The sequence below is a fragment of the Lolium rigidum genome, chromosome 1, assembly GCF_022539505.1.
Source record: "Lolium rigidum isolate FL_2022 chromosome 1, APGP_CSIRO_Lrig_0.1, whole genome shotgun sequence".
In the NCBI taxonomy this organism is placed as follows: Eukaryota; Viridiplantae; Streptophyta; class Magnoliopsida; order Poales; family Poaceae; genus Lolium; species Lolium rigidum.
This window is the reverse complement of record NC_061508.1, coordinates 117,724,043-117,750,133: the sequence shown is the minus strand read 5'-3', so window position 1 is coordinate 117,750,133 and position 26,091 is coordinate 117,724,043. Positions and strand designations below refer to the sequence as shown.

The 26,091-nt window shown below is 43.1% G+C and overlaps 1 protein-coding gene across 1 annotated transcript in view; it reads right to left on the bottom strand.

Annotated features, from left to right (window-relative positions):
* Positions 1-793: 793 nt before the first annotated feature.
* Positions 794-26,091, bottom strand: part of LOC124650634 (probable carboxylesterase 8) — a 42,097-nt gene continuing 16,799 nt past the window's right edge. The window contains exon 2 of the mRNA XM_047190151.1: positions 794-2,118. Within this exon, the coding sequence (XP_047046107.1) occupies positions 972-2,118 (1,147 nt within the window). The 3' untranslated portion in view covers positions 794-971. The remainder of the gene's footprint in view (positions 2,119-26,091) is intronic.

Here is a 26,091-nt window from a genome sequence, read left to right as displayed (position 1 = left end):
TGCGTGCACAGCCGTCCGGGAGAGCAGACCTCCGAAACCCCATCCGTTGAGATCCTGCACCGGGAGACGGGCGATAAGGTTTTTGGGGAGCGTCTCGGCGCGAGTGCTCGCTGCTGTTCGTGTTCATCTTCGTCGGTTCGACTGCTTCATCGACGACTTCTGCTACACCATGGGCGACATCAACAACTCCCATGGTAGTGGTGGTGCTGCTGCTGGTGCGACCTTCCCGGTCACGATGTACGTGATTTTCCTCTCCTACCTTGCACTGCTACTTATTCCATGTTCAGATCTGATGCATGTGCTTAGTCTGATGTGTGTGGTTAAGTATGCTTGTGCATCTGTAATGTTGCTTTCGGTAATTAAACTCACACGGAAATTGCCTAATAATCCAACAACTACATCTGCAGTTTGAAGGTAGTAACATAAAGTAGTGTCATATGAATGACAGTACTATACGTTACTCACCACTATGACTAGTTTTAGGGCAGCTCTGAAAAAGCCCCCGATGATTACGGATAGAAGGGAAGTTCAATGTCTCCGTTCCTTTCTTTAAGCCATGGCGATCTATCCGGACTCGGGAGTCTACTACGCTGCCGAAGCTACTAGCCAGCCGTCAACGTTATGATCGACTCATCATCTTCGTTATAGCACTAGCTGGCATATCGCGCATGCATCTTTCCAAAGTACTCTGCACCGGTAGATGGGAGACAACTTGCGCAAATCACAATTCAAAAATCAGTAAATTCAAGCTATGGCGCCAACTTGTGATCCACAAACACCACAAATCAGTAAATTCAAGATAAGAACATTTTCAACAACACTTCAATAATGGACAGCACCACGCTACGAACAGTGGTGAATTATTGCTCACAAGACATAACACTTGAATTCAGAAACTGGACATTGCCTGACATCGATCATCAAGTCAACCAGGCCGATCGAGGACCGACCGGCGAGCAAGCGGATGAGCGTCAAGCGTCACCTCCGCGGCCGTGGACGAACTCTCGCACGGCCGCGAAGAGCTCTTCGGCCTTCTCGGGAATGAAGAGCTCAGCGGCGTGAAACCCGGAGATGTCCGTCTTGTCGACCACGTCCACGCCGCCGTCCCGCAGCCAGGCGGTGAACCCTCTCTGCCTGTCGATCAGCGGGTCACCGTCGCTCCCCGAGACCATGCACCGCGGCAGGCCGGCCAGTGCCTCGGGTGCCATCGCCTTCTCCGGGTTGCTGAACTCGTGGTCGCGGTCCGCGCCCAGGGGCAGCGCGAGGGCGATCAGCTTGTCGTTGGCCTCCAGCGGCACCATCAAGTCATCCTCGGACGCGGCCTCGGACGGCGTGCGCTCCACGCCGCCCACGTAGGGCTGGTGCATCAGGACGCCCCGCACGGTGGCGGGGCTCAGGTCGACACCCCTGGTCCGGACTGCTGCGTTGAACACGAGGTTCCCGCCGGAGCTGCTGCCCATGAGGAAGCATTGGGAGAGATCGCCACGCGCAGCGATCCAGGGATCCTGGTGCGCCGCGTCGCGGAGCCACATCATGGCGGCCACGCCGTCGTCGTAGGCGGCGGGCAGCCGGTGCTCGGGCGCCAGGCGGTAGTCGACGGAGGCCACGATGGCCGGGACGGCCGCCGCCATGGCCTCGCACGAGGCGTGGTAGAAGACCGTGTCCGCGGAGAAGATCACGTAGCCGCCGCCGTGGAAGTAGAGGATGATGGGGAGTTTTGTGGATGGCGGCGGGTCGACGGGGTTTGGGAGGTAGAGCCGGATGTACGTGCCGAGGGAGGCGTCCAGGGGCACGTCCCTGCTGGAGACGGCCGCGTCGAGCGATGCCTGGACGGACGGGATGACGGGGCGCGTGATGGTGCCGTCCGGGTGGACGGCGATCTGCATGAAGATGTTCTCCGACTTGGACGGCGGCGGCAGCGCGGCCGCGGCAAGATCTTTGGCCGTGGCGGCGTCGGCCATTGTTTGCTCGACGAGGCTTTGCTTCACCTCCTCCTCCACGCTCGATGCGGGTGCAGCGTTAGCGAGGGCGACGGTGCAGGAGATAGATAGGCAGTGCTGTGCAGAGGGCGCACGTTTATAAGCTGAGCGCGGCGGCTGCAGGCGCTGGCGTGCGCGGCTTGCCAGTTGCCACGTCAAAACAAAGAAGAAAATGACACCATCGAACCAACCATTTTTTTTTTTTAGAACACAGTACAACGCAGACGCTCACAAACACGCACGTACAAACACCCCTATAAACACACGCACGCACATCCTATCCCTATGAGCACCTCCGAGGGATGTGTTTTTCTTTCACTTCTTTCCCTATCGTTGTTGCGAGCATGCTCTACATTTTCAATCGACGTAGAGGCGCTCTAAAAGTCTCAGAGCGTATAACATCCCAAGTTTTAGGACAAATACCGGTAGTTTTACAAGGCTTGTGCATCTGTATTTCAAAACGGGGAAATTTTTCGCGGTTTAAAACTATAACCTAGGGGGTCGATATGTCTCTTTCTCGCTGTGAATTAGGGTTTAGTCGTAGCGAGAATGCCATATATTTTGACATGACCTCTTTGATATTCGGGTTTTGAGAGGGAAGATATTTGAATTGAATTCAAATACAAACTTTGGAATTCAAATTTGAATTGTAATTAAGGAAATAATTTGAATTCACAAAATTAATTTGAAACTATAATTTAAACCTCAAAAATTAGAGAAATTACAACATTATTAGTATGCACACATGTTACATTGTCTTTACAATATTCCATATACATTACAACAATAAATAAATAAAGAGGAAATTACAAGTTATAAAAATAAAATCCCTAAAGAGCACTAAGCTCCCAGGGTCGTGTGCGTCTGTGGTTGCTCCAGCGAGTCTCACCCTACTTTGTCCCACCTGTCGACGCCGGGCTGGTTCGTGTTACCTTTCCATTGTCGGTGGAATCGTCGTCTCTGTGGTATGCTAGAAGGAAAAGTGGAAAACACGCCTCGTCCTCTTCATTAGAGCATCTCCACTCGTTTGGAGGCCCCGCGCTGAATTCCGGACGAAATTAGCTTCGGATTGGATCAATTTTTGGCATGGGGGGCAACAAACTTCCAGCCATGTGCACCCCACGCCGAGGTGTTCGACCACTGACAGTGGCCCAGCGTGCGTGATTCGCTCCATCCGGAGCCCCGGGAAGACCCGGGGAACCGGGGTTGGCGTGGGGAGTCCGGACGAAATAAGCACAAATCCGAACCAAAACGAGGAATCGGGGACCTTACTGGGACGTTTTTCGCCGTTCGGATGAAAAAAAGTGGTCGTGGGGGCTTCTCGGGGATCGGGGAGACGAGTGAGGATGCTTACCTCCGCTCAAGGTCTCCTCCTCCTCCTCCTTGTCGTGCTCGGCGTGGTGGCGAGGGGGGCCATCCCGGTGTTGGCGTAGGTGACGGAAGACTGCAAGGATGCGATCCCAGATCTTCTCCCCGCGTCGACCTGGTCTGTGGTGGGGCTCCAATCTGGTACCATCTTTCCTGTCTATTTCTCTGTTGCCTACTCCATGGCCCTTCCCTCTACTCGAGCTTGATCCTCTCTCTCTCTCTCTCTAGAAGACGCTGCCTCTAATCGGCGACCCGTCCATGGCCCTAGAGGCACTGACTGTCCACATTGGGAGAAGCCGGAAGCCCCATCTGCTAAAACCACGGTTGTGCTTGAACTCCTCAGTCCTCAGAGGATCTTCCTCTACTCACAGGTTTGCTTGTTTCTCTCTCTCCCAAACTGATCTATTTGACATGTACACTATGTGTTTGTTTAAATGCTCCAGACAAATGAGATCATGCATTTATTTGATATTGATTTCTTTTTTGAAACTGAATATTTGTTTGAATCCTTCCCGTATATGTGCTCTCCCTAACTGATATATTTGACCCGTACACCATGTGTTTGTTAAAATGCTCCACACAAATGAGACTATGTGTATACTTGATATTGAATTTTGTTTTTGACACTGAATATTTGTTTGAATGCTTCCCATTGATGTTAATGATTTAAACTTCTATACAATAGGTATTTTGATAATTAGGTAATACTTCATTGGATGTCTATAACAAATGAGGCCATGCGACTATCTGACATGGAATATGTAACAGGAAAGTTTCAAGATTTTTTTAATCTAGGTAAAGTTTGTACCCGGTCCAGTTTACATGCTATAGTTATGCAAATACACAAACTTAGAAACTTTTGGCATGCTCGAGTGATCTCAGAAGAGTTGGGAAAGACTTACAGTACATTGTACCCTTGCTCTGGATAGTATAGGAGAACTCATAAGAAGAAGAGAACATGTGCTTGATAAGTTGATATAGAAAATTACCTGCCACTAGACCAATGGTACAACGGAAATCTTGTCAGTTTTTTTTTCGTTTCAGATTCTTTGTCCTTTGCAAGGATTAGGTGCAGCTATACATAGTTAGGAAATACGTTGATTTTTTGATAATTAGTTTTATGTATAGGTTTTGGATATTTTCAAACATGGAACTAAATTATCTCATGAGCTTGATTTATATTACTCAAGTGTGGATGTGTATGCGTATAAGTGTTAAGATATCTACGCTCTTTGGTTTTTGGGGAAAAAATTATACAAGTTTTCAGCAATACTGAACTGGTCTCTCTAATCTCGCGGATGTAAATGTACGAATGTACTGACAAGGTTTCGTGATTTTTTTGCTGCTTTCTAATATGGGTGAAAAACAAAAGCAAAATTTAGGAGCTAGAGTAGCATATTCAGGTTGTGGAAAAAGGCTTGGAATTTTTCCATAGCTTACATATAGTTCTAATTTTTCACGAAAATTAAAATCCAAAACAATAGTGAGCAATTACACGATTTTTGAATTTTCTGGATAGCGGGGAAATTAATACTTTGAATTGGGATCATGTGATCCATCGTCCAGAGCATCATATGTGGTTTTTTACTGGTATATTGCACATACAGATTAGATTCAGACATTCACGAGCTGTTCATTACAGCATGTGCTCGGAGAATCTTAGTTGCTACCCTATTTTGCAATGGATTATCTTGTGCTTTTGCAATATTGATAGTAACTATCCATGGGAGATACACACTTGTATGAAACTGAAAATTACAACCCAAATACTATTGTTATTTCGAAATATATAAGAGAAACTCCAACATATACCTAAAAAATCTGCGCGATAATTTTTTATTAGGGGCCTGTTTTGCCTTCTTAACGCGTCAGGTAGGCTATAGCTTCACCAGACATTGTATATTTCACGTGCAGAAGGAGCGCTTTACCACACGCGCTAAAATGCAGCGCCTGAAATAGGTTTTGGTGCAAAGTTGAATCAAATGAAGATCAGACGCAATACAAAATAGATTGAAAAGCAAATATATTACACAGTTCTAAAACTTAAAATACGATTAAACATGAAATAAATCCTAAAGTACTCTTCATGAGGAGGCATCCCAACTGGCGGTTTTTAGCGCTCGGGTCATTTTTTGGGTTGGAATTCTTCTAAATACTTTACCAAAAAGAACGGTCAAGAAATCCACAAACGTTCTTCTGATTTCGAAATCCTGTCCGACACTTTTCCCCCAAATCCCCCAACACACCAACGAGAAATGCAACTCCTCATGTAAGAAGTGCCCATACTATCTTTGTCATTAATTTGTTGGAGATTCGTGCAAGAGCATATATAGAAACAACCTCCCACCTTAAACTTAAGTCCATTTCATTTTTTCGTAACGAACCCCCGACAATTTTAAGTTTTGCTATGTTACCCCGTGGCTGTTTCATTTAGCTAGGTGCATTTTTTACTAGTTCCTAATTCAAACGTCCAAAAATTTAACAATATCAACACTTGCGTGCTGTTTCATTTTAGCTCACTGCAATGAAAGTTAAATTCTTTTATAAACGAAAATAGAATATTTTCTAACAAAATTAATTTTCATTTCTGAAAGATTCATGAACAGTTCACACAACATTTACAAACCAATTTATTTTTGTTCCTTCTCATTTTCTTCACATAATTTTTTCATTGTTTATTTGATGAAATCTTCAAACCTTCCGGTTATTATCTCTTTCGTTTGTATACAGAATTTGGAGCTTGTACGGAGTTTCATTTCTCTCGATATAGTTAGAATTGAACAAATCGTTTTCTATTTTTTCTAAAGAGAATCCTTCGTAATTTTTTATCACTGTTAATTACAATCATATTTTTTTATCACTGTTAATTACAACCAGATTTTAATCAACAAATATCACAAGTAGTATCATTAATCAAGAAATATCTTCCGGACAAAAAACATTGCACCGTTTTTGTTTTCTCTTCTTGAACAAATCAGCATATAAAAAACAGGGAATTACACTCATCTCCATTAACACGTAATAACTCAGATATTAATTTATGGATGATTTCCACAGTATCAAAGATGTATCAACAGTATGTGACCAAACCTGTACCAATCAAGTTTCTGTAAGATACAAGCACGTTCCATACAAGATTCAAAAAACTTAAGCAAGTTAAATCTTAAACTGCCACCAATAAAATGTGAAGAATCATATAAATGGTTAATACGCTGCGATATTCATCAGAGCCACATTTTTTTCCAAAACTACCATGAAAATATATTTGAGATTCATAGACAATTCATATAGGATACAAATTAATTCATAGTAAAAAAATAGGAGATTCAACATTACTTAGATCTATATCATTTACTCATTCAAACGAGAGAACAAAATCAAAAGAAATGGATTTTTCCACCTACTAAACTATGATAATACTGAAAGTCAAGAAAAAACTAAAAAAGAAGAAAAAAATTGCCAGATCCAATTGAATCTACACTGGAAAAACTGGATTTATAGAAGTTACAAGAAGAGAAAGAATCAAGATTCATTCAATTAACACAATATTTGACTCAACTAGTAGTAATATAAACCCTAAGTTAAAACCCTAGCTAATGTTTTCTTCTCATCTTCATCTTCATCTTCTTATCTTGTGTAACCTACAACACATCAAAAACAAGAAAAACAAGTGGAAATGCCAAAGTGGCATTCAAAATCAAAAGCAAAGTCTGGATAAGCTCACTGTGCCGAGCTGATCCATAGTAGCTTAGGATCCCATCAACCTCAAGCATTCACACAACACACACAGCACACTCACTGGGAATAGTGAAGAGTCACATGGCACACAACTAAGCAGCAGAAGTTGCTATAAAATGAATTTGGACAGCATGCTAAGCAATCGATCGACCAACACCCCAAGTAGAACATCAGCTATAGTTCATCGAATGAGCCCCTGATCATTTCAGTTCATCATCAAGACAAGCCAATTAACTAGGATATTCAGTTGATTTTTCAAAACATTTCTAGACAGCAACTAGCATCAGGGTTATCTCTTAAAGGAGAACAACAAGATCAGAAGCTAGGAGGAGCAGATAAGCTCAAAGAAGTGAAGTATCAAGATCATCAACAACAATCCAAGCAACACTTTGTTGCCTGCCAAAACCCACCGGCGAGCAGTGACGGGCAACACGTAGAGCCGGGAGGCTCCCAGGACTGCTGGTGGGCCCTGGTCCCTCGGGCGACGGCCCGCAATGCTCTGGCACACGTCCTGACGGTCGCAAGGGCGTGCCACCTGACCTATACCTGGTCAGGAAGGTGCTGGATTGCTTCAATTAGTTTCCTGCATGGTAGACACGTAAACATTAAACGAGCCTCGATCGGCTCTCAGGTTACCCTGTGAATCGGCTCAAAGAGCCGATCAACCCATGGTTCATAATGGATATGCAATAACATGGGGTTTCTGCTCTATCGAAGCTAAGCTAAATCGATCTACGACAGTTTAGGGTTTTCACCGCATAACCGGAACATCCTACACGTAGTTGAGCCTGGCAGATACGAAAGATAACGGCAAACTAACCCGAAACGAGGCCTAAAAACCAACACGGAGTCGATTCCCGGAACATCCCTTCTTGGATCGGCCAAACCGTACTTTACGCACAACTGGATCGTTCAACCCGTTTGCAAGGCCTAACCATGCAGATATCAAACTAATCCTCGAAGAACAAGGAACAACTATAACAGATCGAATCTACTAAACAAAGATAAAGTAGTGGTGCTGCCCTTACACCTAAATAGGTGTAAGGACAGCTAGATATCTAGGGGCGGCACAGCTACGCAAATATATCAGAAAAGCATCGATGCAAGCCCTAAAACATCTACGATAAACAGTGTTACTCGCCATCAAAAAGGCTTCAGTACGAGCAACACCCAACAACGAATAAACAGATACTGCCTAGATCGCAAGATGCGATCTAGGCAGCATGACGCTTACCCGGAAGAAACCCTCGAAACAAGGGGTGGCGATGCGCCTGGTTTGTGTTTGTTGTGAACGTGATCGTCCTCCTTTCTCAATAACCCTAGGTACATATTTATAGTCCGTGGACTTTCTATCTTTGGAAATACACCTAACCGTGTACGAGCTAAACTCTATCTCTTAATTCTAAACTAAGATGCAATCTACCATAATGTACAGATACACGGGCAATTCAGCCCAAATTCATATACAAGGCCGATTCAAAGATACTCCACGTGTATATCCTTCAAGCCCATCTCAATTACGGCCCATCCCTTGATCCGGTTAAAATCTGGTGATAACACATGCCCCCCTGGTTTTGGTAATGATAATTTCAAAACCACTCTGTTTTTTTTCTTCGTAGGGTCACGTCGTGGCAGAGCAGAACCGTCACAGTATCCTTCACCATGACGCCTTGCCTTCTCAACTTCTCTGCACGATTCGACAGTTTTGGCACCACGTCCTCGGAAACCACCACAACATTAAATCTCCACTATACCCCTTTATTTAACCGCATCGAGCAGTTCGCTTCTCCATCCCCCTGCTCCATACTAGCCATCGAAAAAACCCTCCTTCACACCATGGACTCCTCCTCCTCCTCCTCTGCTTCCTCGGGGCTTTCCTGCGCATCCTCTCCCCTCCGAGAGCCGACGCCAGAGTGGGACCCGATGAGGGCGTACAACATCCTCGCCCCAACGAAGTGGGACGAGGAGGACCACGATTCCTCCGTCTGGTCCGAGGATGACAAGTCCTTGACCGACGGAGAAGACGATTTCCAGTTCCTCGTCGACGGGGAGCTGGAGGCGGAGAGCGAGGATGACTCCTTCTCCTGGGACGATTTCACCTCCTCCGACGAGGAGGAGGAAAAGGAGAGTGACACCTCCTCCGACGAGCCGCCGGCGAAGTGCATCTGCTTCGGGTCGGACGCCGAAGACGACGACGAGGACGACGATGATGACCCACAAGTATAGGGGATCGCAACAGTCTTCGAGGGAAGTATTACCCAATTTATTGATTCGACACAAGGGGAGACAAAGAATACTTGTAAGCCTTAACAACGGAGTTGTCAATTCAGCCGCACCGGAAACGTACTTGCTCGCAAGAGTTTATCAAGAGTAACAGCTTTTATAGCAATAGGAATAGTGAAATAACAAAGCAGCGGTGAAATAAAGACAGCAGTAGTGATTATAGTAAACAACATGATTAAAATATCGTAGGCACAGGGACGGATGAACGGGCGTTGCATGGATGAGAGAATTCATGTAACAATCATGGTAGGGCATTTGGCAGTAATAATAAAGCGGTATCCAAGTACTAATAAATCAATAGGCATGTGTTCCATATATAGTCGTACGTGCTCGCATGAGAAACTTGCACAACATCTTTTGTCCTACCAGTCGGTGGCGCACGGGCCTCTAGGGAAACTATCGGAAATTAAGGTACTCCTTTTAATAGAGTACCGGAGCAAAGCATTAACACTCCGTGAACACATGTGATCCTCACATCACTACCATCCCCTCCGGTTGTCCCGATTTCTATCACTTCGGGGCCATTGGTTCCGGACAGCAACGTGTGTATACAACTTGCAGGTAAGACCATAAACAATGAATATCATGATGAAACAATAACATGTTCAGCATCTGAGATCATGGCACTCGGGCCCTAGTGACAAGCATTAAGCATAACAAGTTGCAACAATATCATAAAAGTAACATCTACGGATACTAGGCACCATGCCCTAACAATCTTGTGACTATTACATGATCAATCTCATCCAATCCCTACCATCCCCTTCAGCCTACAGCGGGGGAATTACTCACACATGGATGGGGGAAACATGGCTGGTCGATGGAGAGACGTCGGTGGTGATGGCGGTGAAGATCCCCTCCAATTCCCCGTCCCGGCGGAGTGCCGAACGGAGTTTCGGTCCCGAGGCGGAGTTTCGTGATGGCGGCGGCGTATCGGATGGTCTCCGGAAATATCGACGTACCCCCTGGCGTTTTTAGGTCGAAAGACGTATATAGTCCGAAGGAGAGCGTCGGGGGGGGCGCCGAGGCGCCCACACCACAAGGCGGCGCCCCCCCTTGGGCCGCGCCGGCCTAGTGTGTGGGGGCCTCGGGCCCCCACCTGGCTTGCCCTTTCGGCTCCGTCGTATTCCGGGAAAATAGGGCCTTTCGCATAAATTCCGAGGATTTTCCCGAAAGTTGGATTTCGCACAAAAACGAGACACCGGAGCAATTCTCGCTGAAAACAGCGTTAGTCCGCGTTAGTTGCATCCAAAATACACAAATTAGAGGCAAAACAATAGCAAAAGTGTTCGGGAAAGTAGATACGTTTTGGACGTATCAACTCCCCTAAGCTTAGCTTATTGCTTGTCCTCAAGCAATTCGAGTTAACAACCGAGTGCGATAAAAGAACTTTCACGAACACATTTGTTCATATGATGTAGATATTCTCATGATATGGCAAGTGCTTAAGCAATTCATAATAAGGTACATGCAAATAAAGTCATCTAGTAACTGTGTCAATCATAAAAGAGATACCAACAAACTAATAACAAGCATCATGAAACACTTCAATAAGCAGGATTGCAATGTTCATAGAAAGATATGATAGAGTGGTATCTCGCTTGCCTGTATTTGTAGCAAAACATAAATGCCCAAGCACCTCTGAAGTTCATAGAAAGACTAGAAGTAAATTTGTCAAAGATAAAAGCATCAAAGTTATACCACAGCTGATCATATTTTGGGACAAGCATATTGTACTAAGAATGACAATCATGCTCTCAAGAAAGTGCTCAAAGAAAGGATGGTGACTCAACATAAAAGTAAAAGATTGACCCTTCGCAGAGGGAAGCAGGGATTAACATGTGCTAGAGCTTTTCATTTTTCAAAGACAGAAATAAAATTATTTTGAGAGGTGTTTGTTGTTGTCAACGAATGATAGTGGGTACTCTAACCACCTCGCCAACCAGACTCTCAAGAGCGGCTCCCATGAAGGATGTTATTTCCACCAGCAAGGTAGATCATCCCTCTTCTCTTTTGTTTACACATGTATTTTAGTTTCATTATGGATGACACTCCCCCAACCTTTGCTTACACAAGCCATGGCTAACCGAATCCTCGGGTGCCTTCCAACATTCACATACCATGGGGAAGTGTCTATTTGCGGGTTAAGTTGCTTACCGATGAATCGAGAGGAAAACACGTGAAGAGAATTATTAATGAAGGTTGATTAATTGGGGCTGGGAACCCCGTTGCCAGCTCTTTTTGCAAAATTATTGGATAAGCGGATGTGCCACTAGTCCATTGGTGAAAGTCTGTCCGGAGTAAATGACAAGGTTGAAAGACAGAACACCACATATTTCCTCATGAGCTACAAAACATTAACACAAATTGAGAAGTAGTTTGAAGGTTTAAAGGTAGCACATGAGAATTTACTTGGAATGGTTTGAAATGCCATGCATAGGTATTTATGGTGGACACTTTGGAACAACTTGGTTTCAGATGTTTGGAAGCACGAGCAGCATTCCCGCTCTGTACAAGTGGAGGCTAGCAAAAGACTAGGAAGCGACAATCAAGAGAGCAATAACTGTCATAATCATGCTTGCGACAAAATAAAATTAACAGAGGCATAAAAGTGATACAAGAACTCTGAAGCAAAGTAGATCAGCGAGGCTTAATTGACTTTTGTTTTGTCATATGCATGCGTGAGCATGTGCCAAGTCGATTCAAGTGAATTATTCAGAGGAGGATACCACAATATCATACCGATCTATGAATAAAACAATGCAAGCAAATATTCATGACATGCTACTCATTATTAATAGATTGGAACTAATCATGAGAGATCATAAACTACTAGACTTTCATTAAATGACATATACCTCACGTGAACCAACTAAGCATGCTCAAATGGATGAGTATATGTACAAAAATGAAAACAAATAGAGTTCATACCAGCCTCTCACCACAGTCAAATTGCCGTAGATCGTCATTATTGCCTTTCACTTGTGCAGCTTGAATAATAATATGGAATGAAACCAAGCTCCAACCACCGGAGACCTCTGAACTCCCTAATGAACTTTACAAAACCAAAGAAGAACAACAAATATTTTTGGTGTTTTCGGGTTAGAAACAAGAACAAAGGAAACAAGAAAACAAAGCAAAATCTTTTTGGGTTTTCTCATAGCAAACTAACGATAGCAAATAAAGTAAAATAAGAGCAAAGAACCAAATAAATAAATGGTGAAGAGAAACAACAGAAATATTTTTGGTCTTTTTGTGTTTTAGGAAAGAAACAAAGCGAAAACAAGAGAATGCAAACTCACAGAAACACGAAAAAGCGGAGACGACGTAAATCTGCCAAAACCCGACAGCAGATACGAAATCGAAATTAACAAAAATCTTCCGTTGCTCAGCTCAAAAAGTGTTCAACTAATGAAAGTTAGATAAGAACCTGGGGCACATGCTCCAAAATTTGCAACTCAAAATAACGTTCTGGCTGTGCGTACGAATTTTTTTGGTAACAACACAGAGTCTGTTTTTAGACAGCACTTCCCCAAATATCATCTCCCTCTCATTAGAAAACCACTCTAAGAAACTAAACAAGTATGTACAAGTATCCAGCAACCATAATATGCAAAGAATGAGTGATGCCGGTATACCTCCCCCAAGCTTAGGCTTTTGGCCTAAGTGGAGTTCATTCCCACGGTCCCCATGAAGTGGTGTCTCCGTAGTACGACGAAGAACGACCCGGTTCTAGGTATGTGCTTGAAGAAGCAACAGTGTATGTGACGGTGTAGTCGTAGGAGGGCTCAACGTCCTCGGAGTCATGTTGCTAGTGGAAGCCTTGTATCTTCAGTTGCTCATCCACCTCCTCCTTAGAGCGCGACCATGGTTTCCTGCCAATACTGAACAAATCCGTTTGGGGCAAGAGGACTTCCCTCTCATCCCCGTCAGCAAATAACATTCTATAAACAATATTATCCATACTCGAGTCAACTGTAACAAATTGGTGACTCTTCATAGCAGCAATATCTAACTTAACAGGTGGTATTTCTACATCAGTAGGGTCAAGAGGGAGATCTAGACGTGCCAAAATACGCGATGCAATTATTCCCCATAAACAGGCCCCTTGTTAGACAAACGGCGAGCAATAACAGAACCAAGATGATAAGGTGTCTCACCAGTGAGTGCAGCAATTAAGAAAGCAAGATGATAACTAGAAATATTACTAGTGATCTCCCTACCAAGAATGCTAGTAGCAAGGTAATAAGCAAAATACTTAATGGCGGGGAGTTGAATGTTTCTTATCTTGCCACGCTGAATGGTGCGGCAGTCATCATTTGTAATTTCTCGATAGAGCTCCAGCAAAACCCTGGGGTTGTCCTCAATCTTCCTTGCGGTACCTGCAGGGGCAATACCCAATGCAGCACAAAAATCCTTCAACTTCATAGTAACTGGATTACCATAGATCTTGAATGCAACCGTCGGGTTGAAGTGCTTGTTGTTGAACTTGAAGCTCTCCACAAAGATTTTAGTAAGCATGTAGTATTGCTTCCTCTAATCCTCCATATAGGCGGTTAATCCCGCCTTTCTGACGAGAGTCAAGAAATCATCCAAAAATTCATAACATGGAAAAGATGAAGCATTAGGGTCTCCATTGCCCTCATCGAAGCTTGGTGCAATCACATCCTCATTATAGGATCGTCTAATCCGAGTGGATGCCCTCGAGGGCCTCCCCGTGCTCGTCGTCTCTCCTTCGAACACCTCTCCAAAGTTGTAGTTGTTCATTTTCCTTCTCTGAAATTTTTTAACAATCATTATAAAATTTGATTTCAAGGTATATAATTGAGGGGAACTACTATAGGAACTTGCTAGAGTACTAAACATGCATCAAAACTAGTTTCTACCACTTAGAACAAGCATGCAAGCTCAGTAAACATGTTATCTACAGCAGCAAAATATTCAAGATATACTCAACCAAACAAAATTCTAATTGGACAATCAAAGGAGTCACATACCAGAGAGCAAATGTGCCAAATTTCAGACAGAAATCTGGGCTGAGCAAAGAGATCGAGAAATCGCGAGTTCTTGAGCAGAAACGGTAGTGAGAGAAAGTGAGTACGAGTTTTTTCGGGAGAGAGAGTGCAATGAGTGAAAGAGATGATGAAGTGGGGCAAAGAGGGGCCCACACACCAGGGTGGCGCGCCCCCCTTGCTGGCCGCGTCGGCCTGTGGGGTGCCACCCTGGGGTGCCCCACTGGTCATCCCCAGGTGCTCCCAGGTGCCCCTTCGAAAAATAAGACTACCAGTATAATTTTTGTAAATTTTTGAGAACTTCGAAAAATGCACATTTCTGGGTGTTAAAGTAATTATTACTGCGCAGGAAAATGATTTCCAAAATCTTAAACAACTAAAGCATATTGCAAAACAAAAAGTGCTACAGCAAGTAAAACAAGTGGAGGAAGAAAGAAAGAAAGAAATGTTGTTTAGCTTTCTTATGCATTAAAATATACTTGTTAACAAGGTTGATCAAGTCTTTCTACCAAATAAATTTTATATGACATAAGAAGAAATAAACCTCAAATCAATCATGTTACCTTATATTGAATTGATATGGATCCAATCACAAGAGTTTGATATTCTTCTTTAGGCTCATATATAGGACAATCAATGGATCCCACCTTGATAGTTTTCACATTAAAAATTGTATTAACTCCATATACTTTATCAATCCTCTTGGGAAAATAGACGGTATGTTCCTTGTCATCAACATTGAAAGTAACCTTGCCTTTATTGCAATCAATAACAGCCCCTGCAGTATTAAGAAAGGGTCTTCCAAGAATAATGGACATATTATCATCTTCAGGCATTTCCAACACAACAAAATCAGTTATTATCAAGCAATGTTGAGTAACTTGAACAGGAACATTTTCACATACACCAATAGGAATAGCAGTAGATTTATCAGCCATTTGCAAAGATATAAGAGTTGGTATCAACTTATCTAAATCAAGTCTCTTGTAAAGAGAAAAAGGCATCACACTAACACCTGCTCCCAAATCACATAGAGCAGTTCTAACATAATTATTCTTGATGGAACAAGGAATAGTCGGTATACCTGGGTCTCCCAGCTTCTTTGGAACCTTAGCATTGAAGGAGTAATTAGCGAGCATAGTGGAAATCTCCTCATTGGGAATTTTCCTTTTGTTAGAAACAATATCTTTCATATACTTTGAATAAGGAGGCAATTTAATAGCATCAGTCAAAGGGATTTGCAAAAATAGAGGTTTCATCCAATCACAAAATTTATTATAATGTTCCTCCTCCTTTGATTTTAGTTTCTTAGCAGGAAAAGACATTGGCTTTTGAACCCAAGGTTCTCTTTCATTACCATGTTTCTTTGTAATAAAATCTTCTTTAGTGTACTTCTTATTTTTATCATGCTTTTCGAGTTCTTTTTCAATTTCTTCTTTATCAGGAGTATCATTCTTATCATTATCTTCATCATGTTCATTACCACTTTCGGTTTCAGCGATCGAAATAGAAATACTATTAGGATCATTAACAGAGTTCGAGAGGATTCTACAACAGTTTTATGTTTCTTCTTCTTTTTCTTAGAAGGGCTACTAATTTCTTTAGTTCGTTGAGAATCTTGTTCAATTCTTTTGGGATGCCCTTCAGGATATAGAGGATCCTGGGTAGAAACACCGCCTCTAGTTGTTACTTCATAAACATGTTTCTCTTCATGATTATTTTTTAACAAGTCATTTTGCACTTTAGTAAGTTGATCAATTTGAGTTTGAATCATATTAAAATGTTTAACAAGCATCTTAACATCATTGGAGGTTCTCTCCACAATATCATGCAATTTACCAATAGCTTGAGAATTTTCCATTAGATGATTCTCTACTCTCATATTAAAATTATTTTGCTTAACAATATAATTATCAAATTCATCTAAACATTGATCAGGAGGTTTTGAATATGGAATATCTCCTCTATCAAAGCGTTGAAGAGAATGTACCTCGATTGTGGATGAAGGGGGAATTATCTTACATAGGTCTTCTATAGGAGGTAAATTATTCACATCTTCAGATTTAATACCCTTCTCCATAAGAGATTTCTTGGCTTCCCTCATATCTTCATCATTTAATTCAATCATACCCCTCTTCTCCATTATTGGTGTCGGGGTTGGTTCAGGTGTAGACCAATCATCATGATTCTTACTTATCTTAGCCAATAATTCTTCAGCTTCGTCCAGAGTTCTTTTCCTGAAAACACAATCAGCACAACTATCCAGGTATGCCCTAGACTCAATGGTTAGTCCACTATAAAATATATCAAGTAAATCATGCTTTTCCAAATCATGTCCAGGCCGAGCTCTAATAAGAGAGCAAAATCTTGCCCAAGCTTCAGGCAATTTCTCTCCATCTTCTTGATCAAAACTATAAATTCTCTGCAGAGCCATATGTTGAGCACTAGCGGGAAAGTATTTCCGAAAGAAAACATCTAGCAAACAACTTGGACTATTAATAGAATCAGGAGGCAAATTATTATACCAAATCTTAGCATCATCCTTTAATGAGAATGGGAAAATCTTAGCAACAAAATAAGTACGCATCTTAACATCATCAGAAAACAAGCTACTTAAAGTAGAAAGCTCATTCAGATGTTCTACAACACTCTCTTTTTCAGTACCACAAAAGGGTGTTTTCTCAACAATAGATATATGAGATAAATCAAGAGAAAAATCATAATCTTTATCCTTAATGTTTATAGGAGATGTGGCAAATTTAGGATCGTGAGACGGTTTATATCTAACATCATGTTGTGCAATAAGCTTTTTGAGGTTACTTGTACTAGTAGTAGCATTGCATTTATCAATAAAATCATCATCAAGTTCTACATAATCTTCATCAAGATCATCAATCTCGGGTGAATTAACGAGTGTAACAGTATTTTCATTAGGAGTTTCGAGTAATTTCAATTTGTCTAGACCTAGCAATTGTAGCATCTAGAAAAGGACCTAATGAACCAGTATTATCAAGCACAGTAGAAGCATCATCAAAATTATCGGAGGAATTTTCAGATTCAGCGAAGTACCAACACGTGAAGTTTGTGGTGGTGAAACAAGTTGACTTATCACGGATGGTGAATCAAGAGCAGCGGAGGTACTCGCAGTTGTACCTTTTCTTGTAGTGGATGGTAATATGGCGACTTTAGTATCGCGAGGTTTACCCATGATGGAGAATTTGCAGCGAACAATATCAATCCAAGTGAACTTGCAAATAAAGCTATGCTCCCCGACAACGGCGCCGTGAAAATAGTCTTGATGACCCACAAGTATAGGGGATCGCAACAGTCTTCGAGGGAAGTATTACCCAATTTATTGATTCGACACAAGGGGAGACAAAGAATACTTGTAAGCCTTAACAAGCGGAGTTGTCAATTCAGCCGCACTGGAAACAGACTTGCTCGCAAGAGTTTATCGAGTAGCAACAGTTTTATAGCAGTAGGAATAGTGAAATAACAAGCAGCGGTGAAATAAAGACATCGGTAGTGATTATAGTAAACAGCGGGATTAAAATATCGTAGGCACGGGGACGGATGAACGGGCGTTGCATGGATGAGAGAATTCATGTAACAATCATGGTAGGGCATTTGCGAGGTAATAATAAAGCGGTATCCAAGTACTAATCAATCAATAGGCATGTGTTCCATATATAGTCGTACGTGCTCGCAATGAGAAACTTGCACAACATCTTTTGTCCTACCAGCCGGTGGCAGCCGGGCCTCTAGGGAAACTATCGGAAATTAAGGTACTCCTTTTAATAGAGTACCGGAGCAAAGCATTAACACTCCGTGAACACATGTGATCCTCACATCACTACCATCCCCTCCGGTTGTCCCGATTTCGTCACTTCGGGGCCATTGGTTCCGGACAGACAACGTGTGTATACAACTTGCGGTAAGACCATAAACAATGAATATCATGATGAAACAATAACATGTTCAGATCTGAGATCATGGCACTCGGGCCCTAGTGACAAGCATTAAGCATAACAAGTTGCAACAATATCATAAAAGTAACATCTACGGATATTAGGCACCATGCCCTAACAATCTTGTGACTATTACATGATCAATCTCATCCAATCCCTACCATACCCTTCAGCCTACAGCGGGGAATTACTCACACATGGATGGAGGAAACATGGCTGGTCGATGGAGAGACGTCGGTGGTGATGGCGGTGAAGATCCCCTCCAATTCCCCGTCCCGGCGGAGTGCCAGAACGGAGTTTCTGGTCCCGAGGCGGAGTTTCGCGATGGCGGCGGCATACTGGATGGTCTCTGGAAATATCGACGTACCCCCTGGCGTTTTTAGGTCGAAAGACGTATATAGTCCGAAGGAGAGCGTCGGGGGGCCGCCAAGGCGCCCACACCACAAGGTGGCGCCCCCCTTGGGCCGCGCCGGCCTAGTGTGTGGGGGCCTCGGGCCCCCACCTGGCTTGCCCTTCTGGCTCCGTCGCATTCCGGGAAAATAGGGCCTTTCGCATAAATTCCGAGGATTTTCCCGAAAGTTGGATTTCCGCACAAAAACGAGACACCAGAGCAATTCTGCTGAAAACAGCGTTAGTCCGCGTTAGTTGCATCCAAAATACACAAATTAGAGGCAAAACAATAGCAAAAGTGTTCGGGAAAGTAGATACGTTTTGGACGTATCAGACGACGAGGAGGAAACGGCCCCTGCCGAGGGCTACGGCAGCAGCGACGAGGAGCTCGCCGGCAGCAGCGCCGATGACAGCCACGACGGCGACGACGAGGGCAGCGACGGACCTTAGACTAGGATTACCAGCATAGGACTAGTAGTATTAGTAATCGGGTCTTCCTTTGTTCTTCTTTTCTTGAGCAATCGGCTCTTCTCTGTAAAAGCCCTCTTTATCAATGAAGAAAATGTCTTTATGCCAAATTTGCTTTCATATCAATTTTGTCGATTGTCACAGCGAGCCAACGCGAAAAGAGCCGATGGCAGCACATCGGCCTCTACCACAAAACGTTTGCCGATTGTCAAAGCGAGTCAACGCGCAAAGAGCCGATGGCAGCACATCAGCCTTTATCACAAAACGCGAGCAAGGCCAACCCATTCGCCTATTCAAACGGTAACCTGCAACCCTTGCCTGCAAGAGTAAACTCAGATCCCCAAAACGCCGCTTGAACAGATCCAACTTACGGCCACGCAAATCTCAGATCCAATCGCGCAAACTCAACTCCGCAGCGAATCCAATGGCGGAATCGTCCAACGCCAACACTACGGTCTCTGGTTTGAAGGTAATCCCCAACCGCTCCTCGCTATCTGAGCATAGTGTTGGAATTAACAGCAAACACCTGAATTAATGTCTTATTCCGTCATTAACTTTTAGGTATCAGACGTTCTGCTGTCGCATCCTTCCCTTCCAAATTCCCTCTGTCTTGGCCCTCGTTCTACCGAGAGTCCTGCTCATTTGATTTCATGCGAGGCCAATAGAATTCCCTTCGTGAACCAAAACTTAGATCTATCTTCTTGGGCCGACTACTTACGAGCCTGGCCTACCTCCTGAAGATTGGGTTTCATGGTATAATAGAATAGCCAAAACTCACCAAGCCAACTGGGAAACCACAGGAATAGCCGATGCTTTAGCTTTATCACTGTCTCCCCTTGAGAAACATGAAAACCTTCTGAAAACCATCGGCTACTTTTGGTCTGATGCTTTGAATTGCTTCATGTTTGGTCATGGCCCCATGACACCAATCCTGCTAGACGTGGCCATGATCACTGGTCTAGACATTGCATCCCCAAGCCCCTCTGCCTTTATGCTGCCAAAGGTTCCTTTCAAGCTCTCTTCCAAAACAGACTGCACAAACTGGGGTGCCTATCTCCGACGCCACATGAAAAACAAAGGCCCTGTAACAGAGAAAGAACGACCTTCCTGAATTTCTGGTTGGAACACTTCATATTCTGTGGCCCTTCACTTGCTCCCACCAAGAATTACCTTTCCTTGGCCTATGAACTTGCTAGGGGGACCCAGCTTGGTATTGGCAAACTGTTCCCTGGAGAGGTCTACCGATATCTCCAACTAATGTCTGTCAAACTGTTTTCCCAAAAGACAGTCAAAACAGGAGGTCCCTGGTGGTTTATTCAGCTATGGGCTCAGCTATACTTCCAGAGCCACATCCCAAACTTCCCACGTCTGGCCACTCACACCTTTCCAGATGCCAACGGGAAGCAAATCTGGTGCACTAGCTACGGCCAAGCTTTGTACAGCCTTCCGGGCAGTAAACTGATTCCCAAGGAAGCATCAAAATGGTTCAGCATTTTCTTCCAAGGTCTGGACAATCCTCTCTTCTTTCCTTACACGGAATCTGAGCATTTTGAAAATCCAGTCTCCTTCAGGCTAGACAGCTTTGCCGATGACATCAGCACCCGGCAATTGTATTCCACCATGATTCGTCCCTGTTTCCTTCCGGTGGGCATGAGCACCTCCAACAGGATCATCAAACCTGGTTATGAGTCCTATCAGCCGGTCGTAGCAGCCCGGCAGTTTGGTCTTGGGCAGGTGTCTTCCCATTTCGTCCTCCATCACTTAACAGAGAGTAGAGCTGACTTGCCCGATATCCTCACTGGTCAGAGGTGTTACTCTTTCTTTGATGCTCTAGCCATCCCAATTCCTCATAACCTCTCTTTTACCTCCTCAACCGATGGTTTTGAAACCTGGTGGTCAATGTGGAAGAGTCATGCCTTCCGGAGAGCTCTGGGATCCTTGTTGAAACAACTTGATGCTGAACATGACATCCCTGCAGAACAGGTACCACTACTCACAAATTATCTCGACGTGGTTTACAACGATTTCTTTCCTTTTATAACCCTGCTTTGTCTTCTTGTAGCAACAAGACGGTCCAGAACCTGTACATGATGACGGCTCCCCTTTCCAATTCCTCCCACCAGCTCCAGTGGTCCTCTTCTGCAAGAACTCACCACCCTTGAAAAAGGTTGTGATACAGAGCCAGCCGATTTCACCAAAATCGGCTTCTAAAAGCAGAGTATCTTCTGGGACAGCTGCCCCCCGAGCCTCAGCCACGGCGAGAACAGCAGTGAGGAAAGTAGCTGCCAGGAAGACCTTGAAGCGCCAGAACCCTACTCCAGCTCCAGAAAATTTTCACGTAAGTTGATCCATGCCTTGGCTGATTTCATCTATCCTTCTCGGCTTCTGCAACATGCTCGTATTTCCTTTACAGGCCTCCACTGAAGAAAACTCCAGTGAGGATACACAGTCTAGTCGAAGGGACTCGAGCTCAAGTAACTCTGGAAAAACCACCACGCAGAGCCAGCCAGACTTGCCACCGTCGGCTTCCAAGAAAAGGTCAGCTCCCGAACCTGCTGCTTCCCAGGCTACACATAAAGCAGGACAGGTGATACGTCTCAAACGTATCTATAATTTCTTATGTTCCATGCTACTTTTATTACAATACTTGAGTGTTTTACACATACTTTACAGCGTTATTTTACATTTTCCGGCACTAACCTATTAACAAGATGCCGAAGTGCCGATTCGTTGTTTTTCTCGTTGTTTTTGGTTTCAGAAATCCTAGTAAGGAAATATTCTCGGAATTGGACGAAATCAACGCCCAGGGGCCTATTTTTGCACGAAGCTTCCAGAAGTCCGAAGAGGAGACGAAGTGGGGCCACGAGGTGGCCAGACACCAGGGCGGCGCGGCCCAGGCCCTGGCGGCGCGGCCCTGTGGTGTCGGCCCCTCGTGACGCCCTTTGACCTACCCTTCCGCCTACTTAAAGCCTCCGTCGCGAAACCCCCTGTACCGAGAGCCACGATACGGAAAACATTACTGAGAGGCCGCCGCCGCCAATCCCATCTCGGGGGATTCGGAGATCGCCTCCGGCACCCTGCCGGAGAGGGAATCATCACCGGAGGGGCTCTACATCATCATGTCCGCCTCCGGATTGATGCGTGAGTAGTTCATCCTTGGACTATGGGTCCATAGCAGTAGCTAGATGGTTGTCTTCTCCGTTTGTGCTTTCATTGTTATAGATCTTGTGAGCTGCCTAACATGATCAAGATCATCTATTTGTAATGCTACATGTTGTGTTTGGTGAGATCCGATGAATAGAGAATACTATGTTAAGTTGATTATCAATCTATCATATATGTGTTATTTATGTTCTTGCATGCTCTCCGTTGCTAGTAGAGGCTCTGGCCAAGTTGATACTTGTAACTCCAAGAGGGGGTAATTATGTTCGATAGTGGGTTCATGCCTCCATTAAATCTGGGACAGTGACAGAAAGTTCTAAGGTTGTGGATGTCTTGTTGCTACTAGGGATAAAACATTGATGCTTTGTCTAAGGATATTTGTGTTGATTACATTACGCACCATACTTAATGCAATTATCTCGTTGTTCGCAACTTAATACCGGAAGGGGTTCGGATGATAACTTCGAAGGTGGATTATTTAGGCATAGATGCATGCTTGGATAGCGATCTATGTACTTTGTCGTAATGCCCTGATTAAATCACATAGTAATCATCGTTGATATGTATTGAATCTTTATTTGTCAATTGCTCGCCTGTTATTTGTTCACCCAGCATGTTAGTTATCTTATTGGAGAGACACCAGTAGTGAACTGTGGACCCCGGTCCATTCTTTTACATCTGAATACATTTTACTGCTTTTACTGTTTTTTGCAAACAACCACCATCTTCCACTCGATACGCTTAATCCTTTGTTTTCAGCAAGCCGGTGAGATTGACAACCTCACTCGTTACGTTGGGGCAAAGTACTTTGATTGTGTTGTGCGAGGTTCCACGTTGGCGCCGGTTTCACCGGTGTTGCGCCGCACTACATTCCTCCACCAACAACCTTCACGTGCTTCTTGGCTCCTACTCGGTTCGATAACCTTGGTTTCTTTACGAGGGAAAACTTGCTCGCTGTGCGCATCACACCTTCCTCTTGGGGTTCCCAACGGACGTGTACATCTACGCGCATCAAGCTATTTTTTCAGGCGCCGTTGCCGGGGAGATCAAGACACGCTGCAAGGGGAGTCTCCACTTCCAATCTCTTTACTTTGTTTTTGTCTTGCTTTATTTTATTTTCTACTTTGTTTGCTGCACTTAAACAAAACACAAAAAAATTAGTTGCTAGCTTTACTTTATTTACTTTCTTGTTCTCTATATTAAAAACACAAAAAAATTAGTTACTTTACTTTCTGTCTTATTTACTAGCTCTATATCAAAAACACAAAAAAATTTAGTTACTTGTCTTTACTTTACTTGTTTAGTTTACTTTTTGTTTACTTCATCATGTTTCCTCCTAAGTACGCTCTAAAAGACATACCGGTAGGCCGAGGGTCTATAATTGGAAGAGATAATATAGAAGATTTTTTCACTCATGTTAGTATAGCTGAAGATTTTGAAGATAGACACTTGGTAGAACTTGCTCCTACTTATGAAATTGCTGTTGCTTCTCTAGTACACATGTTGGAAATTAAATTTGTTAATCTTAATCCTATAATTCAGCATATGTTTTTTACACTCTCTGATATGGAGGAAGGATAAAAGAAAGATTTTGTCTTAGAAACTCTTCTAAAAGAATTTGGTGGTGTAGCAAGAGAGGCTAGAAAAGTCTTTACTAAATATAAAATGCTTGGATCTTACACCAACTTTGCTAGCATCCTTAAAAAGATGGATATGGATAGAATTAAGTATACTAATAATATTAATGATGGTAGAGAAATTAAGGCGCCAATACCTAGTAAGCTCCTAGGGATGTATGAAGCTTTGGAAAATAACTATGCTTGGCTTGTTCCTGAAAATTTGTTTGATGAGAATAGCAAGCCTAAGAGTAATGAAAAGGGGGCCTCTGAAACTTACATAGATAATATAACATGCATTGTGGAAGAAACTTCCAACACCCCTGGAGGTAATGTTGATGCTCCATCTTTTGAAAATACTTGATTTGCACTTTCTGCGCCTAGCTGAAAGGCGTTAAGGAAAAGCACTTCTTGGGAGATAACCCATGTGTTTATTTTACTACAGCAATTTTTGTTTTGTTGAGTCTTGGAAGTTGTTTACTACTGTAGCAACCTCTCCTTATCATGTTTTTGTGCCAAGTAAAGTTTCTATGTTAAAGTTGATGTTATATTTGGGATCGCAGTCGCAGAAACAGCATTGCTGTCTCGTCACGAATTCTGGCACAAGTCTCTGTAAAAAATTCGAAAAAATCTGCAAATTTACGAGCGTGATCCTCAGATATGTACGCAACTTTCATTAGTTTTGAGTTTTTCCATTTGATCAAGTTAAGTGCCCAGTCCAGATGCATCTTTATGGACTGTTCTGTTTTTGATAGATTCTGTCTTTTATTTCGCATTGCCGCTTTTGCTATGTTGAATAAGTTTCTTTGTTCCATTAACTTTCAGAAGCTTTGTGCAATGTCCAGAAGTGTTAAGAATGATTGTGTCACCTCTGAATATATGAATTTGTGGTTATGCACTAACCCTCTAATGAGTTTGCTTGAAGTTTGTCTGAAGGAAGTTTTCAAGGGTCAAGAGAAGAGGATGATATACTATGATCAAGAAGAGTGAAAGGTCTAAGCTTGGGGATGCCCTGGTGGTTCATCCCTGCATATTTTAAGAAGACTCAAGCATCTAAGCTTGGGGATGCCCAAGGCATCCCCTTCTTCATCGACAACATTATCAGGTCACTTCTAGTGAAACTATATTTTTATTCCGTCACATTCTTATGTTCTTTACTTGGAGCGTCGGTTTGTTTTTTGTTTTGTTTGAATAAAGTTGGATCTCGCCATTCTTATATTGGAGATATTACGCTCCGCTTTTTCATATGGAACACTTGTGTTCTTAATTGTGCTTTAATGTTCATGGCGAAAGCTTATTGCTTCGTTAAATTGTTATTTGGTTGGAATTGGAAAATGCTGCATATGGTTTGGCAATTTGGCAATTGTTTGAGCTCTCATAGATCATGTTTAAGCTCTTGCATCATGTAGTTTAATCTATTAATGAAGAACTACTGTAGAGCTTGTTTAATTTGGTTTGCATGATTGATCTCTCTAAGTCTAGATATTTTCGGGTAAAGTGTTTGAACAACAAGGAAGACAGTGTAGAGCCTTATAATGCTTGCAATATGTTCTTGTGTGAGTTTTTCTGTACCTGTTCATACTTGTGTTTGCTTCAAACAACCTTGCTAGCCCAAACCTTGTACTGAGAGGAAATGCTTCTCGTGCATCCAAACACCTTGAGCCAAAAACCATGCCATTTGTGTCCACCATATCTACCTATTATGTGGTATTTTTCTGCCATTCCAAAGTAAATTACTTGAGTGCTACCTTTAAAATTTCATTCCTTTACCTTTACAATATATAGCTCATGGGACAAATAGTTTAAAAACTATTGTGGTAATGAATATGTAGTTATGTGTCTTAATTCTTATAAGTTGCTTGTTGAGTGGTAACCATGTTTTCTGGGGACGCCATCAACTTTATCTTTGTTGGATATCATGTGAGATGCTATGCATGTTCGTCTTGTCCGAAGTAAGTGGACTTCATGATCAAATGGTTTGAGTATGCATATGTTAGAGAAGAACATTGGGCCGCTAACTAAAGCCATGTATCATGGTGGAAGTTTCAGTTTTGGACATACAACCTCAATTTCTTATGAGAATATTAACTATTGTTGAATGCTTAAG